Source organism: Sebastes fasciatus, chromosome 6, assembly GCF_043250625.1.
Source record: "Sebastes fasciatus isolate fSebFas1 chromosome 6, fSebFas1.pri, whole genome shotgun sequence".
In the NCBI taxonomy this organism is placed as follows: domain Eukaryota; kingdom Metazoa; phylum Chordata; class Actinopteri; order Perciformes; family Sebastidae; genus Sebastes; species Sebastes fasciatus.
Window position 1 is genome coordinate 13,566,683 of NC_133800.1, and position 21,059 is coordinate 13,587,741.

Here is a 21,059-nt window from a genome sequence, read left to right on the forward strand (position 1 = left end):
TTCTGTGTGCTCACCAAACAGAAATAATAAAGGTGTCATTTTTCACACCCTAATAGGTGCAACAAAGCTAACAGGAGAGTGATGTCAATCAATCACAGTCTGTATATACCCACACAGTCCTGGGAGAACATCTAATTAGTTAAAATAATTGAAGGACCTTTAAATATGCTTCTAAAAATCTCAGTTACCGTGACGACAGGCTCCATTTTGCCGCATCAAACCACTTAATTCCTGTCAGTCATCATTTCATCTATCTCACTTAAACACACACCCACATCGTTCATTTCCATCTCTCTATACTGTTTTTCTTTATACCTTTCTTTGAGGACGAGTGAATCACACCAGACTGCCTGCTTTAACTGTTTTAAAACATGCCTCAGATAGTGTTGAGGCTAAAGGTGATGCCAACCAAGATATTACAGCTGCAACAATTAATAAATTACTTTTCAACTATTAAATTAATCAAAAACTCTTTTGATAATCAATTAATTCGTTTGAGTATCTTTTTCAGAAAAAAAGTCAAAATTCTCTGATTGCAGCTTCTCAAATGTGAATATTTTCTGGTTTCTTTACTCCTCTATAACAGTTAACTGAATATCTTTGAGTTGTGGACAAAACAAGACATTTGTGGACGTCTGCTTGAGCTTTGGGATACACTGATCAAACTTTTCCACCATTTTCTGACATTTTATAGACCAATAATAGACTAATTGATTAATCAATAAAATAATTAACAGATTAATCAACAATGAAAATAATCATTAATTGCAGCCCTACAAGATATTGATGCACAGTAACACACTTTGATGTCTATACGTATCTGCACGTGTAAACAAACAGCCTCTCAAAGTAGGAACGTCCTGATCAAGCCTTCTGTCCCGATCATGATCCAAGTAATTTAATATTGAGTAAGTGCTGATACAAGCCTTAATCTGATATTTTCCTCCTGCCCAGGGTGTACATTATCCGAGATGAGATATGACAGCTGAAAAGCTCAGCATTAAGAAAATGCAGCCTACATCACAGTTTGCTTTTAATGGTTTCTGGCAGCGTTTAATTTGCAAAAGTGTAAAGTATCCACACTGAGAAAAGTTTCAGTCAAGAACTGTTGTTGAGGAAAGGTTTGGATAAGTTTCTGACAGCCTCTTTTCAGCCCAAGCATGAGCAAATGTCACACGAAGTGCACTTTTAGGCCACCAGCAGTCTGTCTGAGGCAGTAAACATACAAAATATCGTAGTTGCTGAGGCCTGGTTCTGCTCACTCAAACTCATGATTGTGCTATCTATTTATTTATGGCCATGTAGTTTTGTTGCCCAAACCTAACCATGTCGTTTTGTTTCCTAAACCTAACCATGTAGTATTGTTGCCTAAAAGTAACCATGTCGTATTGTAGGCTATAACGAACCATGTAATTTTGTTGCCTAAACCTAACCATGTGGTTTTGTTGCCTAAACCTAACCATGTCATTTTGTTTCCTAAACCTAACCATGTAGTATTATTGGCTAAAACTAACCATGTAGTTTTGGTGCCTAAACCTAACCATGTTGTCTTGTTGCCTAAACCCAACCATGTTGTTGTTGCCTAAACCTAACCCTGCCGTTTTGGTGCCTAAACCTAACCATGTCGTATTGTTGGCTAAAACTAACCATGCTGTTTTGTTGCCTAAACCTAACCATGTGGTTTTGTTGCCTAAACCTAACCATGTAGTATTGTTGGCTAAAACTAACCATGTTGTTTTGTTGCCTAAACCTAACCATCTAGTTTTGGTGCCTAAACCTAACCATGTGGTTTCGTTGCCTAAACCTAACCATGTTGTCTTGTTGCCTAAACCCAACCATGTTGTTGTTGCCTAAACCTAACCCTGCCGTTTTGGTGCCTAAACCTAACCATGTGGTTTTGTTGCCTAACCCTAACCATGTAGTATTGTTGGCTAAACCTAACCATGTGGTTTTGTTGCCTAAACCTAACCATGTGGTTTTGTTGCCTAACCCTAACCATGTAGTATTGTTGGCTAAACCTAACCATGTTGTCTTGTTGCCTAAACCTAACCATGTGGTTTTGTTGCCTAAACCTAACCATGCCGTTTTGTTGCCTAACCCTAACCATGTTGTCTTGTTGCCTAAACCTAACCATGCCGTTTTATTGCCTAAAACTAACCATGTTGTTTTGTTGCCTAAACCTAACCATCTAGTTTTGGTGCCTTAAAACTAACCAACCTGCAGCTGTAAACTAATAATAATAAATAATACTAATAAAAAAAACAGAAAATAATAAGTTTACCAAGTCCAAAAATAGCCTTCTCATAGTACTCGAACCCTGGTCTCCTGGGTCATGGTCAGGGTTGGAAATGAACTTTTTTATCAATCTGCCGCTGTAGCTGGTGGATTCCAAAATCTACCAGCCACTCAATGGATTACATTGTTTATTTGGCTGGTGTGAAACAAATTTAGCATCCACTTGCATATTTTACTTCGGCTAGCTAATTATTGTTAAATTAAGTAGCATATTCAACTTGGCCGGGTGTAAATAGCCAAATAGCTGCCGTGTGACTATTCTCACCCAGGTGCAAATAGACTCTGCGTTTATGTATTTGTGCTATTCAGTGAATTCACTTGTTCACAGTGGTGAGATACAGCTGACGGCAATCAATGACAACATGCCGTTACCGGCCTCTGATACCGTTACTGATTGTTACAGGCTTTCAACTGTTATGAACTAAAATCTCTACGACACACACATGAAAGGATGCAGGCAGCTTCCATTCTTGCTTATTCCTGTTTTATCAGGACGGCACTCTCCAAGGTGCTGATCAGAGGGAGCTATCCTGGGTGCTCTCTCTCTCTCCCCTGCCCCCATGGTGGTGAGGCTGCTGTCAGAGGGAACTTCCAGCCAATAACTTACCTTGTCTAATCATTGACTTCTCCTGTTTCTTAACATATATTTAACCTCTGTTTGGCTTGAGTTTGCCAATACAAGAGAAGAGTTATCTTAGTTCTGTTTGTTCTTTTCAGCGCTGTAGATTGACCATAGCCAAGTGAGATTAGTTATGTAGCCCTGTTGGCTGTGGTGTTTTTAGCTTTGCCAAGAAAATAAATTCCCTAAACGTGTCTTCTGTCTCTCACTGAACTTGGGTCCTCACCGCATTCCTACATATTTAAGGTTACAAATGAGGTTACAGTGATACTGAAGCCTATCTCAGTATAAGGCAGAAGCCAGGGGGAGCTCTTGACAGATCCATCATCCATCATGTGGCTAACACTCAAAGAAACACACTCATACTTCCACTGCTGGGTGATTTAGACTCTCAAATTCACATGAAAAGCACATCTTCGGACTAAGAAATCTACATGTGCACAGAGAAAGTACCGGAGCCGACGTTTTAAGAGATATAACTATATACTGAATCATTCAGGGAGCTGTGAAGTCATGTAATAGTACATTCTGTAGCTTCTACCATTATCTGTATTGTTGTAAACCGTTCACAAAAAGTAGTGCCTTCCAGTGCCTGCCCTGCTGGGGGAAGTATTTCTGAAGGCCGTCAGGTTAAATACCCTGGAGAATTTTACAAGCAGTGTATGCTTACACTAACGGGACTCCAGTTTCCTTTCCGTTGGTGCTCACGGCAACTCTGAGCTTTTCTGTCTCTGTCCCAATTCTCCAGCTCTTTCTAAATATGTGTCCTAAATTATCTTCCTTCCTGACAAAGTGTGCGCCCTAAATTACCTACGCCGCTCTTGTTTTATTTCCAACAAACGCACCCTCGTGCTAATCTATTTTTGCGGGGGAGTTAGTAAATGTGCCTGACAGGTGTAATCTCTTTGCAGCCTCATTTTCTTTTGTACACAATCAAATAAACAGGAAATAAAACATGAAATGCATTGCAAAGTGTTCAGGCAAGGACACATAACCAGTTGTCCACTTTACCCATAATGACGTTTTTTTTTTAAGATTGCTGTAATTCTACCTACATCTATTCCCCATCATGGGTTCTCTTGAGTACAAACTTTATTCCTCTATTAATATATACAGAAATGGGAAAAAAGTCAGATGTCTTAGAGACCAAGCTCATAAGATTGGGGCCCTGTGCACATGAATGTGTGTGTGTGACTTCTGTGCTATACAGTATAAAGGGAGTCACTTCTAAATAAGGTTAAAGAAGAGGCTGATTAATGTCTGGAAGCAACAGGATGAAGTAGACTGATTTGCTCTTTTCTCTCAGTCACATGATAACTGCCTGATACCCAATGAAAACTGTGACACCTCTTCCTAACTGGACACAATCAGTTTTTCCCAATGAAGATGTCCTAACCTGCTCTGTGCGTCAGCGAACAGGCTGAGCGACGTGTCGCTTGTTTGAAAAAAAAAAGCACCTGCTCCAACTCCAACCTATTTCCATAGATCAAAATCGACGCTGTAATAGAGAGTGACACCGCTGGCTAAATTTATCTGGACGAGTTCGCTCGCTCACTGTATGTTAGAAAAAGGTGTTAGAAAGAATAATTGCTAAATTCAGTCAATTTTCTTCTTCCTCTTCTTCTTACTGTTACTGCTCATACACACATATCCTTTCCAACGTCATCTCTGTTACACAAGTCTTTCCTAACCATCTACCGACTGCATTTAAACTTGTGGAACTGAGACTTTATTAACTAAATTTTAAAAATGATTTATGATGCACACGTACATACTCGTAATACTCAGCATAACAAAGAGTTTGCCACCCACGGTTGAACTTTAAAAAAAAAAAAAAATGCATTCATAGCTCAAAGGTGTAATTTTTTTGGGGAAAAAATCTATCTTTCATGATATTAAAGTGGTTAGTTGCTATTAATTAAGGTGAAGAATGATAGCATATGCAAATACATTTTAAAAGGGCAGTGATCTGGAGTTGTCTTTTTTCTTTTTTCTAAGAATATCAGTGTCGATCTGACCTTTTGAATAATTTTTTATCCATTATCTAACAATGAAAAACTCATTAAAGCTGTTGAGGCCCATTTAGTAGAGAGCTTAATAAGCTTGTCTGAAAGACCCACAGCAGCCAATGCAAACCTAAAAGGACTATCCTCATTGCAGTGGATATTATATCACTTAGAGTCACATGAAACAAGGACATGTAAATTTGAAGACATTTGTACAGTAAGTGGGGAATCATTAATACGTCCCCATGCCAATACCATAATGTAAATGGACACTGACAAGTACTGATCCAGGGAGGTTATTTTGTTCTACTGGTGATTATTTTAGGAATTCTGCATTATACAAGATTTCATATTAGGCTCAGTCATTAAAGTGATAATCTCAAAGATTTTCCTTTGAATAAATGTCTGTTAAGTCACTATCTATTGCAGAAGAAGGTCCCACAATGGTAATTGAGCCTATGGCCCACTGATGACGGTATTGCAATATTTATATATTTGCAGTATTACTAACTGGGTGTCTGTGGCAACATTCCCGGAAAAAAATGCGATATTAAGTTACTGCTAATGCAAACCGAACATTTCCTGTTTTGCTGCTTCACATTAAGAGCATTTAACTAGCGAAACATGAGTTGACTTTTATTATGAAGTAGTCACAATGTTGTCAGTGAGCTTGACACTGACCGCTATCATTCATCAAAATGCATCTACATAACAAGATAACGGTCATTTTCGTAATTTTTTGACAGCGGATCAATTTCAAATATTGCAGGAAATAATGGAACAAGAAGTAGCACAGTGAGCTGTCCATAGACTGTATACAAGAAGTGGACGTGGTCACCTTGGCGTCACCCAATGGTTTGTGGACTGCCGTTTTGAAGCCTTGAGTTTGGCATTTTGGCCCTCGCCATGTTGGTATTTTGCAACCAGAAATGACACGAGAGGGCGGAGCTAAGTAAATCTGAACACTGAAAAAGACATCTTTAGGAGACCAAAAAGTTTTTTTTCATGAAGTGAAAACACACTGTGAAAGGGTTAAAGTTCTACGAGGAAAACACGGATAACTCCCAGATGGACAACGCCGTGGTAGCGACCTGTCAATCACAAGGTAGCCACGTCCTGAAGCATTACCTGCTTTATGGCCTATTTAACTCTAAATGGGACCATAATTTACTAAATGAACATCATGCTGTATTGAAGAAGACTTGAAACTAGTGATTGAGACCATAAACTCATGTTTACAATGTTTAATTTAGAGGTAATAAATCAAGTGAAAAGAGGGTCATTTTTTTCATAGACTTCTATACAATCGGACTTCTTTTTGCAACCAGAGGAGTCGCCCCCTGCTGGTTATTAGAAAGAATGCAAGTCTAAGGCACTTCTGCATTGGCCTCACGTCTCAGACACGGAGGTAGGCCACTGGAGATGTTAGATGAAGAGCTGTAGGCGACAGGCTGCACAGCAAGGTAACCAACTATTTTCACGGTTTTCAGACTGAGAAAAAGGCCAATTATTTCCTGACTTCTTTATTAAAACAACAAGAGTTTGTTTTGCTGCCCCCCAGTATTCTGGGACCTGTAGTATATAACCGCATTTGCTGTTACCACTCGTAAACAGGGTGTCGCCAAATCCTTACGGATTAGCACATAAACAAAGATGTGTTTTATCCCCTCTATTGAAGAGAGTGTATATTTACCTTAATTTCCCAAATCAAATTCAGTGTCAGGTACGGTCAGTGGCTGGAAATCTCCACGGAAGGTGAGAATATCAAAACAAAACATCAAAACAAAAAACCTGCTCCCAAATGAGCACTCTTGAGAGAAAGTTATTGCCGGCAGATTCTAAATCTTCTGTCTCTTTTTGCTTTACAACACCGATGCATCAAAGTTGTTGCATCAAAAGAACAAGGACTCCCAGATTACTGAGGTTAGTCAGGGTCACACCCACCCACCAGAATTTTTATGAGCAAACTAAGATTCAGGCAGATCAACATGACTGTTAGAAAGCTAACAGAGGCTTCCAGATGCTTGGACAGGCCTGTAATTAAACAACCGTGGAGAGATGATGTAAAATGAATAACTGCATTTGTCCTGATTTTGCCCCAGCCATACATACGTGTTTACATAAACATTTTGACATGTATAAACTAAAAATAACTAGAGGAAAGAGAAGAAAAGGGTCACGGTGGCATCCTACTGTACAGTATGTGCCCAGAACCAGTGCTGCATAGCTGGCTCACTTATCTTAAACAGAGTAGCCCCAATACTACATAATTAATCCATCCACCCACTTAAAGCCTCCCCCTCAAACTGACAGAGAGAAAGAGTTCAAAAAGGAGTAAGACAGAATTACTAACATACCTCATGTACGAGTGAGAGTGATGCAAAGCAGCTTGACATCATTCTTTAACTGGAGCAACTACCTGTTTCAGGACCAGTTATCAACTCAGATTTTTACCACTTCTTAGATTACGGCAAGAGGAAAAATAGGATTGAAAACTATCAAAAGATCCATCAGATCCAATTTCAATACACTATCCATGAAAGGCCTTTACGTCTTAAAAATACATACATATGCCTGTAGGTATGCACTCAGATAAAAGTCCACTCGTGGAATTTGCTGCACCTGCCATTTATCAAATGTTGTACATAACCCTGCGAAAAAATTACATCAATTACATCTCTCCATCTCTCGCTCTTGCACTCTATTTCACAATTCCTTCTATTGCCCCATTTCTTCTCCCCTGTGTGTGTGTCACAGGGTTTCACCCACATGTCACAGTCTTTCATGGCCTTTGCTTCTAAGACATTTATATATTCCACTTATTCCACAAATAAGCCAGTGGGTGGTAGAGTGGGCGAGTAGGTGGCCAATTGAGCCATATACAGATGTATAAATGTTGCATATTTGGTGGTTTCTTTCATTGGTCTGTTTGATAGCAGACTCATGTCTTGAATGTTGCAATGTCCTTAAAAAAACGAGCCAAGAGAGACAGTAAACTGTAACTTTGAGAGGCAAATAAAACAGATTGCTGTCGATTATGAAGGATGTTTCAAGCAAGTCTTTTTAAATGGATTTTCATACCATATTGGCATAAACAGACAATGTCCAGCCAAAAAATTGTGAACTCAATGTGTAAACATTTTATACAATATAGAAAGTATACATTAATTCATTTGTAGTAGTGCTGCAACTAACAATTATTTTCTTTTTTGATTAATGTGACAACTATTTCACAGATTAAAGGTACAGTTTGTAGGATTTGGCGTCATCTAGTGGTGTGATTGCAGATTGCAACCAACTGAATACCCCTCCGCTCACTCCTCCCTTTCCAGGGCTGCGGTAACGTGAGCTGCTGAGTGCAAAACCGTGGAAACACTGTTCGCCTCGCTCAGAGGCCATCCTTACCATAATAACACTACTTTAGGAGCGACGGAAGTCAGACGGCGCCTGGCAGGACCACGGTTTTGCACTCTGCGGCTCACGTAACCGCAGTTTCACAAGTTTGTCGGAGAACTACGGTGGCCTTCAGGCAATGTAAAAACATGACAGGCTCTCTCTAGAGCCAGGATTTGGTTTGTCCGTTCTAGGCTACTGTAGAAACATGGAGGAGCAACATGGCGGACTCCGTGAAGAGGACCTGCTCCCTATGTAGATATGAAGGGCTCATTCTCAGCCGATTCAACGAAAACACAACGATTCTAAGTTTCAGGTGATTATACACTAATGAAAACATAGTTATGAATATTTTATTCCATTTCTGCGAATAGATCCCACGAGATGTAACACTGCTCCTTTAGCAGATTAATTGCTTGTTCGAGAGTGAAAATGTGAATGAATCTGTCAAAGTGACGTCTTCAAATATCTGACCAGAAGTCTAAAACCAAAAAATGTCCAAATATTATTTTAAAAAAATGAAGCAGGGATCTTTGTATTGGAGGAGCTGGAATGAGTGTATGTGTGTGTGTAAAAGCTTCATTTGAACCAGGGCCAAAATACAAAAAAGCAAAACACCTGGACGTGTAACAGCACAACAGACTGTAGAGGACTGATGGATCAAAGGTGTCGGATAGCTAACCTGTCTGTGTCTCATCTCCACACCACTCTCCCCATGACCCTGCTCATGAATGCCAGCTTGTCTGTCTCTTTCTTCCTCCAACTCTAACACTGATCCATCCATCATTCCCCTTAGCCTTATCCTAATTAATACCCTTTCCCTACCTGCTTCTCTCTCTCTCTCTCTCATCCATCTATCCATCCATCACCCTTGCTGGCCTGCCCAGGTCATTACCCACTGTGATGATGGTATTGTTGCTCTAATTAGCCTAATTATAGTTGTCAGTTATAACCTGGCCCTCTGCAGGGACCTTGTGATCCTACTGTGACTCTATCTGACCTTGGCCACTGAGTGTGCTCGTGTGTGATACCTCTGAGCCCATGGCTGACCTCAACTCTGCACTACACTCATATTGTACCTTTCTTCACTATTACTTTCTTTCTGTGTTGTCTTTCAGTTTATTTGGTTCTCTCCATTCTTTTTTAGCACTGCTCCTTTTAGTCTTTTTTATCTTCTACTCGCTACTGTACCTGTCACACTGGCCTTAAATCACCCATTTGTGTTTAAAATACAGTACAAATTAAATTTACTATTTCACGACTAGCCCGTTCAGCTCTACTTTGTTCTAAGTTGCTGTTGTTGTTTCACATTTTATATGCTCTCTAACCTAATCTGTTTCATTCTGTCAATTTTAAGGACCATAGTGAATGGAAATTGTGAATGTCCAGTTCGATTCCATTTTATTTTATTTAATAAAGGAAACACAACGCACCGCTGCCTGTTATAGTGGAGCCCATCAGCTCTAGAGTAACAAAAGGTGTAAACAGCTTGCTGAATTTTTACAAGTACACTGTCTCCACATAATTCAATGGATCATTAAATTGTCGTTCACATATCTGTTTTGGACACTTCCTAACATATCAGCAAGTGTGTGGCTAACTGTACTCACTATGTAAACTGCTAAGGTCAACGTAACATCAGAAACAAAACTTAAAATCATTGCTTAGTAAGGTAAAAACAAGACAGTGTGTCAAAGTATCATGTTATGACCAATAAATGTTCTTTGCCTATGTGTTTATAGTGAAAAGAGAGTTGCTTCCGGAGAGGAGTTCATGACAATGAGATGGTGTTGGTTATTGGGTGAAAATTGGGTCTTTGACTTTGAGCTGAGAGCATCTCACTCTGCACCTGGTCTGTTCTGTGACAGAAATGTGCAGCAATTATATAATAATGCTGAAGGAGAATACAGCCATGTGACAGTAACAGGCCAGATACTGCATGTGTGGGGCTCAACAATAAGGCTTGTCCGCTTGCCCGGGGCAAGTAAAAGGCCACGTCGGGCTAGTAAATCTAGCAACTCACTTGCCCGGTAAACAAGAATTCATAGTTTTTTTCCAGAGCTGATGATGAAGTAGCTAAGCAGTGAGCCATCTTGCTTCCTTCTCATCTCTTTTGAGAGTTGCACATGCGCACTACAGATCAGGCACTCGCAAGAATATAAAGACAAAGTTTATGAGCTGAAGGGCAAGGGAGCATTTCAATTATCCTGGAAACAGGAGTTTATTTGGGTGGCGTTAGATGATGTTGACAAAATTCCAGATTAATTTACTTAAATAAAGATTAAACATGACAATTAACTTTGGTCTTTGTTGTTTTTTGATAACCGCTAATAATTACAACTATTTGTATAGGGGTAAGTAAAAATTGACTTCGGGCAAGTAGATTTCTGACCCACTTGCACGGCCAGGCGTTTTAACCCTGATGCGTATTGGATATGCAGCTTCATAACTGCAGCAGCGCTACACATGGATGAACCTTGGTTAAATCATGCCCAACCAACACAAGGTCGCTGCAATATAACCACACACAATTCTGTAATTCTGAGAATATCAAACGGGCTGGGTAAACCAGTTTTATGCACAGGACTCTGCATTTATATGGACAAAAACAACGAGTACACTTAGATATGCCCTCATTGACCCAGTGGTTTGCTCGGTTCTTTGTGAGTGCGCTCTTGAAATAGAGCCTCTAATATTATTTAACACTGTCATTCAATACATTCAACAATGTTATACAGATGTCCTGTTTGCTGCCTGTTTGTTAAACCCTGAACTCTAATTTCTGCACAGGCAATTTCAAACTGGTCTTCCATGACGGTCTGTTCTATTCCATGTGCTTTAAAAGTGCCCATTAGCTGGCAGTTGTTTCACAAATCCTTCGTGCTACATGCCATAATTATGATTAATATAATGCTTTACTACCTCATGCTGTCTCAGAGCTGTGTGTGTGTGTGTGTTTGTGAGGGAATTCACGTCTGTATTAGCCTTTTTACGATGCTATATGTGATGTGTTTATGTGATTTGTACATGTAACTGTATGGCTGAGAGAGCAGGGCCCCATTTCTACACTGCATCAATCTTCATAAAAAGATTCCTATCTAAATGTCTGCCGTCTCTTCCTCGTTTTGTCTCGCATTTCTGTTCTCTTTCATTCTGCCTTTTATTTTCTCTTACTTGGCCTGCAACCATCCACCATCTCTCTATGCGTGGTCCTTCTTCATTCTTGCTCTCTGCATGTGCTCCTCTTTAGACCCCCCTCCATCCCTCTCTCTCCCAGGCATCGTTCTGCTCTCATGAAACAGACGTCCCTTCATTAATAAAGACCTGCTCTACCAAAGTAATGAAGGAATGAGCAAGCGTGCACAACAGAGAGAGGGAGAGGATGAAAGATAATATTTAACATGATTGCGTGTTATGCTACAAACCAGAACACATTGCACTGCATCACTAACCCAGTCCCCTTTCGCTCCCTGTAAGCAAACGCACCAACATGCAGACACATTGGCTGGCTAGCTACAAATAAGTCACCTCATTAGCTTTGTATGGAGTGCCTGGATGTTATTGTAATGTTAGCAAAGCATTTCCAAGCCCCTGTGAGCTAAACAAAACATAAACTGGGGAATTATTAGTCTAAAATTGGAATATTGAGCAATATTGTACAATATGCCTCAGCTAAACAAAAATGTCCTGGACTGGAATGAAAAACCAAACAGAGCGCACACCTGAGGCTGAAGCACAGCGTGAATCCCTGATGCCCAAGCAGGAAAGTGTACTGTAGCTAAAGCTAAAGCTTGGTTAATTTCAAGGAGAGTTTAAGTAGCTTCCTGTTGTGCTCTAAAGATAATCTCATGTCTTTTTCCTTTGAGATCCCTCACCAGCTCTTCTCCCACTCTCACACTCCAACACAAAAACTCTTCTCAAATATGGACACCGACACACATCTTCTCTCTAGCAAACACACGTGCACACCTTTCAATAACTGCCCATGAAATGATGGGATTAAAGCTTCATGCGCTGTCTACTAATAGAGATGGATCAATCAATCAATTTTTAATTTCTAAAACACTCACAGTAACTGATGTATCTTCATATAGCCAGAGCAAATCAATCAACCTGTGAACTGAGAAGAAGAGCGGGTGGAGAAGAGAGGGAGTCAGGGGAAACTGAGGGCTTCGAGGCCCACCACACTCTCAACTTAATATTGTGTGCCCTCAGTTTTTATCTCCCTCTGATCCACTCTAATTCTAAAAGGAGAAAATCGAATGCCCCCGCTCTAATTTCAAAGAGCGACTTAACCGGCTTTTGTTGTCGTCTGAAAGCTGACTACCATTGTCTATGTGTTTGGTGCTACACATTGTTCTGTTGTTTTCTCTATATTTGTCACATTCAGTCAGCAACACATCTTTTATCTAATCATCGGCTGTGCAAAAACATGTCACATCATTCACCAAGGGCCGATAAAATGTTAACTTCCATCCTGCCAAAATGCACCGGAGACAAACTGAGTGACATGGCCTCGCTCTCAGTGGTGAAATATTTCCATCAGAGGCAGATTCACGCAGCTCCCAAGCGATTACGCTAACAATCCTCTGTGCTTTCTTCATTTGATCATTTGCCCAGCATTGGGCATAGTGTCTTGACTGGGCAATTTAAAAGCGATATCAGGCTCACTCCGACAATTCCTTCCAATCTAGTCTAATGTACAGAGAGGACACTGTAATCTGTCTGAGCTCATTGTCAAACGCTGTCTCGTTCGGCTGATGGAGATATCGTAAGAAATGGCTCCAAAAAAATCTACTAGATGAAAAACAAACACTGAACTCAGGCTACCATTTAGTGAGCTGACATTATTGCTTTATATAAAAGTTACACAATGAGTCATGACAATGACCGAAAACGGCGTCTTTAGCCCAAACATCACTGAATATATGGTACAATAGCTGAGTTTCAGTGGAAGGGAAAACAAAGATAATGTGGAACAATAACACTACAGTATATCATCTTCTCGAGGAGCAAAACATAATCCTTTTGATTAATGGATGTGTTCAGGTACATCGGAGACACATATAAATGTGAAATGGTGTGAAAAGTGCAGTTCAACAACAAATTTTGATTTGGATACAGTGACAAATTTGACTTGAGATGAGATATGACACTCAATTCTGCCAACAGGGCAATGCAATCACCGCAATGCAAATCACCTGCCATCACTCAAACCGGCCAACCTGTGGCTTCACTCGGTGTGAATTACCTGTAGACAGGTAGTTAGGGCATGCAAATCACTGCTGAGGCAAACTGATTCATTTCTGTGAATCAAAAGAGGATCATGTACGACGGACAACAAATAATAAATGCTGATTAGGAATGAAAAAGAGTGATGAATGCTGATTATTTTGAGTACATTAAACTTGACATAATCGGATTATCAAAATATAATTTTCACATCGCATTATGAGAGACAGCCGATGAAGCTGGCGTTTGAGTTAATAAATCTATCTGTAAATCTTTTTAAGCCATAAAAAGACCATTTTCAACTGACATTTATTAGCACGGAGCCTGTTAAAGACAAGGGTCTGACTAGAAATCAGCATCTGAAATACATCACATCTTTTATTCCGTTACTGCTAGAATCTACCCACTTAAATCATTGCTCAAGTGAATGAATATTAAAAAAAAAAGTGTCTCAATAGTCTTAAGTGGCTGTCTTGCTATAATCCATCACTGTCTTCTTTCTTTTTCTCCTCTTTTTCTGTATTATCACACATGTTGTTAGACTATACAGATGGAATTTGATTTCCATCTTTGAGGGGAGAGGAGAGGAAAGGAGAGGAGAGACTTGGCAGGGATGAGAGGGCCACTTGAGAGCACTGAGACCTATATAGAATTAGATTGCTTTGGAATACACCCATGAGGTCACATTTACCATAACGAAGGTAAATCAAATGTTCAGCTGTCTTGATTGGAGAGAGAAACAGGCTAAGCAATGAATGGTTAGATAAATGATGGATAGATGGCAGATGGCACATACAAACCTGGGCCAGTTGTGAGCTTATCCCTGCCTAGAGGGCGAATAGACCATTACATAGTCTATAGCCTGCCAGACTAGATCAATCAATTACGAAAAAAATAATAGAAAGCTAAAAAAAGCGCAAGATTATTCCTACGTATTTCATACCTAGTTTCTATGATGGTGTCCTCCATGACAGATCTGATATAAAATATGGAATATCTATAGCTGGCATGCAAAACAAAAAAACACATTGGCAGAAAGCAATTTTCAGACCCAGGTTTGTAGTTTGACCCAACACAGACACCCATACCTGTTTCATTCCTCCGTCATACCATGCTGGTTACTGCTTCCCGACAAATGGAGTAGACGTATGGATGGAAAAACATAAGAGAAGACACAAGAGAGATGGTGTAGTGAGATGAATAAGGTGGAACATGAGGTATATATATATATGGAGTACACAAACAGATGAGTACAAGCACATGGATGAACACGGATGAGGAGGCACACAAAGGAGCACAGAGATGCGTTTGAATGGATAGGAAACAATACGGGCAAATATGGTCACAAACATTGAACACCACGGTCTACAGTATAACTCAATGGGTGACGTGTCTAGGGAGTATACCAAAAGCCCTTTGAAGAGTAAAAGAAGTGGGAGCTGAAAAATGAGTCATAGCAAAATGTTTTGATGAATGGATTTTAGTTTCAATACATGGTGCTAGATAGTATTGAATGATGCACACGATACGCAGTTCAAAAATAAAATCAGCTGTATACATGTTTTACACACGCACGCACATAGACAGACAGGCAGACAGACAGACAGACAGACAGACAGGCAGACAGACATACAGGGGTCGAAGAAAATATAAATACACATGACTATCGCCATATACTGTTTTGCAATACTGTTTCGATTCTCCAAAACACTGTATCGATTTTTAATTAACCTCTTAAAAATCCGCTCGGCCGCTATTTGATCTTTCGGAGGTTGTAGTGGACTCAGTTTTAGAGCTAGAGGGAAAATAGTCAAGACACTAGTCACTCACAAAGAAGCAAGCTTTATCAACAAGGTTCCGAAAAGCGTGGTGATTCTCACAAGTGTGTTAAAGTAGAGAGTAATTGTACTTGTACCAATACCACAAAGAGATTACATGTGACAGTAAGAGAGCCCTTAGAGATATGTGTGAGGATTAGCTGTTTGTGCTTGTTTGTGTGCTGTATGAGGATGTGCCACATATACAAGCCCAAAAATGGCCTGTGTCATATGTAAAAAAGCAGTATCTTAAGGAGAGGGCTTAAACCGGATCTAATATACATAAAAGGCCTTTCAGTATACCACAGTTAGAGCAAATGTGTGTATCCTTACCCTCAAGCCTACCATACACAAACACACATCCACTCACAAAATGCATGCATACAGTATATTTACGCAACAAACACACATAAAAAATGCATCAGTAGTAATTTGCAAAAAGAGATAGGACAAGAAAACTGTGTCAGTAGAAGTAATGGTGATCGGAAAAGGGAAGTGGGGAAGAAGAGAGAGAGAAAGCGAGAGCAAGTGCAAGAGAGAGAGAGAGAGAGAGAGAGAGGAGCCATGAAAGGCAACAGCACTTGGAGAGAACGCCAAGACAGTAGGAGGTCTGGAAAAGGGACAGAGAATGGTGGCAGATGAGAGGAGGATCAAAGACCAGGACGACAGGATAAAGAGCGCAGATGCCAGTTCAATTTAGGATTTCTGAAAATGGCCTCATACTCTATCTATAGTTGAGAGACATACTCAGTACTTTAATAGCAATAATGTTATGTTACTGGCACAAAAATCACTGTAGCCAGGATCAAAATAAAATGATAGCAAATTTATAATGTTCAAAACAGGTGGAGAACATGTAAAATGACAAGCATGCAATTATGTCTGCTTGAATTAGAATAACAAGAGTTAACAACTAACCACCTTAGCGACAAACGCTGTAAATGTAGACATATTTGGTGGAGTGTTACAATCTACAATCTTTTCAGAGTGATGTTCAACTTCACAAGCAGTAAATGTTCGATACTCAAACGCAGGTTTCCATTAGACGAGATTACCTCCTATGACATTTAAAATGTGCGAGTAATTCTCATCTATGGGACACCCTGTCTCTTATTTGTCATTCTCTCTGCCTGTGTGAACATAAACTGTTGCCATCACTTTTTCTGGGAGAGAAGTTCAATTGTGCTTCCTGTCAGGCTTACACACCAATTGCAAATGCAATTACTCGCTCTTTTTTTTTTGGTTCGGGAAATCGATAGGAGTGATACATTTCAATGATTTCCATTGCTGCACCTTGCTCTTGCTAAAAATTATTATATCAATATTCATTAGATCAAAAGTGTATTTGATTTCACAAAATGTCATGCATTAATCTAGAATCAACCCCTTTGTAAATGCACCACTGATAGTGCTGCTTCTAACTAAGACATAGTAGTGTAAGGCTAATGCACACAAAGAAAATACTCTTTCCGAATAGAAAGACTACTCACTACAAATGGGGCCATTTCACTGTTGCCCTCACTTTTTAGATACGTTTAGAGCTGCAGAATACCCAATGAGGATAGGAGCCATTATGAATTAATCATTCAAGGTGAATGCGAGGAAGGTTGCACAGAGGGCGGCATAGTAAAGAGAAAATATGGCATACAATTAAGGTACGAGTTAGGGAATATTATATGACTTGCTATGACAAAATGAAACAAAACACAGAGTGAAAATGAGCGAGGGAAGGAGAGAGAGGGATGTCTCTTGACGCCCCAGTTAAAATGTTAATCTGGTCTCGACCTTTTGGAACATATCTAAAGGGGCTGAGAGCCAGCAGGCGCATGCAAACACACACACACACACACACACACACACACACACACACACACACACACACACACACACACACACACACGCACACGCCTGCTGCAGTCAAACTCCGGGCCCGTAATTATGTTAACCCGCTACTCAAATAAATAAATAAATATGTGGCTACAGATCTGGTGTTTGGTTCTGAAAGCTGGGGAGCTGGGAGGAGCAGGAGGGAGACAAGAAAAATGATGGAGAGCAGAAAGGACAGAAGGGAAAGAGAAACAGGTGGTGGATTAAAAAAAAAAAGGACAGAGGAGAAGATTTTGAGGAGAGGAGAGGGAGACGAGGCAGAAAAAACCTCTTCATTCATTACTGATAAGAGCAGTTGTAGGTCAGTAACATGACACACACTTGTGCAGGAACGCATGTGTGCTGCAGCGCAGACTGTGCATTATATTAAAACTCAAGACGTCATGTTTTTATGGCTGCAGGATTATGATAATCATGATCAATTTGATCAATATTGAGATCACAATTATTTATCACGGTTAATCATTGATTTTAGAGAGAACATTTTTTATCGCACTTTCACATTTAGGTAAACAGAGCGCTGCTTTTCTTCCATGTTGTGCTACATTCCTGCTAATGTACAAACCGTTGCATCAAAATAAGACTTAAAACTAGTTGTCCTTCACCTGAATTCAGTGCCTTTCTGTTTTGACAGGGAAAACCAGTAATATAGAGTATATTATTATTCTACTCTGGACTGTAGCCGCAACATTCAAGAAAGTTTTTCACAGGTTGGAAGACGAGGACGTGATCCAGATATTTTGGCTTCACTTTTGGGTAACGGTCATGCCGCTGCATGCACACCCTACAGCGGCATGACTGCGTTTTCTATGAGCAGAGCGTGCATTTTAAACACCAATTTCACGGTCTATCATGTTCATTTAATAGTAGAAAGCCAAAATCGTGATTGCTATTAATATTTGATCGATTGTGCAGCCCTACTGCAGCTTTCCATCAAATATTTTAGATGTGTTGTTTATCATTTTAGACACATTTCCCCAAAATTCAGCCTGGCACATTTTGGTATCTTTGGTAACTTCGTTGGCAACAAACACACACATACACACACTGGATGCTTCATCCTCCTAAAGCCTTCACAACTTTGTCATTGAACAGACTATTGCTTTCATTTGTCTTTCACCTCTCCTACAGTATCTGTCTTCCCCCCCCTTCATCATTACCCTCTCTCCTATCTTCATAAATCTATATCCTCCACCTTGTCTCCTTTATATCTGAACTTGAACCCATCCCTCTGCTCTTATTTCCTTCTCAAACTTTTCTTTTTGATTTTGTTTGCCACCGTAACTCTGCCCAATTCTTTTAACTCCTTTATAAGGGCTCCACGCGTAACTCTAAAGGACCCTTTGCCTTTGAGGTTGTACTGGAGCTCCAGGAGTTTGGTACTCAAACTGCCATTGGGCTTCAAATCTGTGGACACTGAACTCTGTAAAATAGCAGCTCAAGATCCGCCTGTTTCGTCTTTGTTAAGTTTTACCATTCTCATAGGGCGTCTGTAATATCAACAGCTGTTAATGTTTATTGGAGCTCATACACTTTATTCTCTCACACAGTCTCCTTTTTTATTCGTCCTTCATTTCTTTTGTCCTTGACTTGACTGCTTCTCCTACTTTCCTTTACTTCCCTCCCATCCTGTCCTGTTCGTTTACCCTCTCTGTCACTCTTGCTCCTGGCCTTCTCAAATCCTCTCTTCATCTTTCACTTTTCCTCACGTCCTCGTCTTCCAGTCTCCTTCTCCACCTCCTGTCCTTCTGTCCTCCTTCCCGCCTACTCCGGTGTACCCAGTGTCATTGTTCGGATAATTATTTATTAACGTGTTTATGTCGCCACCGTCCCTGTCTGTTGCTGCCATCTGTGCCCAGTTAGGTGCCCTCCTCCCTGTGCCGCTCTGCCCTGCCCGCGGGGGAGAGAGCCATACATGGGGGCACAGATCAGAGACTCCCACACAAAAACACACACACACACACACACTCTCTCCTTCTCTGTTCTTCTTTTCTTTGACTCACAAATCCACGCACGCATACACCTTCTGCTGACAGCCCCCTCTCTCCCCTGCGCTGCCCCTGGGGCTAGGTGGGGTTAGCTGGGATGAGAGGCACGCAGCAGTAGCCACCACAGTCCCTTCTGTCCTGTCCTGTTCCTTTTGCTCTGTTCTCTTCCGTCAGCACTACGTATAGACGAAGGAGGTGGCAGCAGGAGCGGTGCTACCTTGATAAAGTTATTTAGAGGACACAGCAAGAAGGCACATATAGACAACTAATTATGGATTCATGTTTCATCAAGTTTTGACAGCCATATAAGGCAAGTTAAATGCACTGTATTGTTGTTGCTTTGCTTTTTTTCTCCCAATGCTCATGATAAAAGCACAAAAAAGGTGTGCTGGCAAGCTCTAAACAGAAGCTCTAGACTTGGGCTATCTGTAAACATGAGAAGAAATGTTGCCTTCACCTAAAAAAAATCCAGATTTTGGCTTCTCCTTCTGATCAAGACAATATTTCTAACGAATACAACATATGATGTATAACACGCTAATGCCACCTGAGCCCAATAATGAAGGATTTAAGCATCTGACTGAGTGCCATCCTCACCATAATGTGATATGACGAAGGGAGGAGGAAGAGGGGGGTGGACAAAGAGAGAGGAAAGAAGAACACAGAGAGATAAAGAAGGAAACAAGGAGATGGAGAAAGCCTGTGGGACTGCAGAGGGGTGTGGGGGGGAATGTGATCATGCATCCTGGATCTCAATAAGTAAACAGAACAAATATTCTCCATCTCTTCTCCTCCTTCTCTGCTCTTCTCACAAGCCATTCCAAGTCCCCTGTTGTCCATTCTCTCATCATGATCTCTATCTGTTGGCAGTCCGTCTCTCTCATCTCCTCCGTTCCCCACGGCAGCTTTCTTTCATCCCCTCGTTTTTTTGCTCCATTTCTCGCTGCATTTTCTTCAGCTCTCACACGTCTCCCAGCATCAGGTTTTTTTTTTGTCTTTACATTCCTACTTCTATCTAACTAAGCTCTCTCTCTCTCTCTCTGTATGTATGCCTGGGTCTAACTTTCTCTCTCCGAATAGAAGACCAGGAGGCAGGCTGGTAGAGAAGGTGGTCCTGGTTGCTTCTATCAAGGAGCGTAGAGGAGGGTGGGTACTTCCTCGGGGATAGTGCCTCATTAGTGTGAATGGTACACAGGAGAGCATGTAGAGACTGTGTGTATATGTGTCTGTTTGAGTGCCTCTGTCTATAATTAGGAGTCACAGCGAGTAACGCTGTGGATCAGAGTTAGATAAGTGCTCTGGCAGCTAGCCAGCACTGGAGCTAGCCTCATGTGCGCACACACACACACACACAGACAAACATGCACACACACGCGCCCACACAGACAGCTCCCACCTCTGAGGTTCTTGTGTGGCTGTGCAGCGTGGTTGTTGGGGATGATTTGGCTTCCGCCTCCTCTCAAAAGTACCACCTGCAGATGGCAGGGGCCAGTTGGATGTATCCAGTTTTACCTTGACAATATCTGTCTCTGGCTGGAAACCACATCCACAGATGCACACACCCACACACCTGTACTTTATCATCTGAGGCAGGCAACAAGGGAACCACAATGGGTACCCAAAACAGACGATCAAAGACGTGATACGACCACGCATGCACGCACACACACGGAATCACTTAAAATAGGGAATCGCTCTTGCCCTCATTCAACCCCAGGAGGGACAGCTCACACACATGTGCAAAACACACACACGCACAACACTTCCTACGGCATGCGTCCTCCACCTGGGTAAAGGAGTCTTTCATCTCGCCGTGACTGCC

General features: G+C 40.9%; 1 protein-coding gene across 4 annotated transcripts in view; it reads right to left on the reverse strand.

Annotated features, from left to right (window-relative positions):
• Nucleotides 1-21,059, reverse strand: part of ccser1 (coiled-coil serine-rich protein 1) — a 147,910-nt gene that overhangs the window by 29,301 nt on the left and 97,550 nt on the right. The window contains exon 11 of one of the 4 annotated variants that reach the window (XM_074637704.1): nucleotides 14,634-14,666. The exons of 2 other annotated variants lie outside the window; for them this stretch is intronic. In XM_074637704.1, coding sequence (XP_074493805.1) covers nucleotides 14,664-14,666 — 3 coding nt within the window. In that variant the 3' untranslated portion in view covers nucleotides 14,634-14,663. Of the gene's footprint in view, nucleotides 1-14,633; nucleotides 14,670-21,059 lie in introns of those variants that run through there. One more of the 4 variants, XM_074637702.1, reaches the window with a different exon arrangement.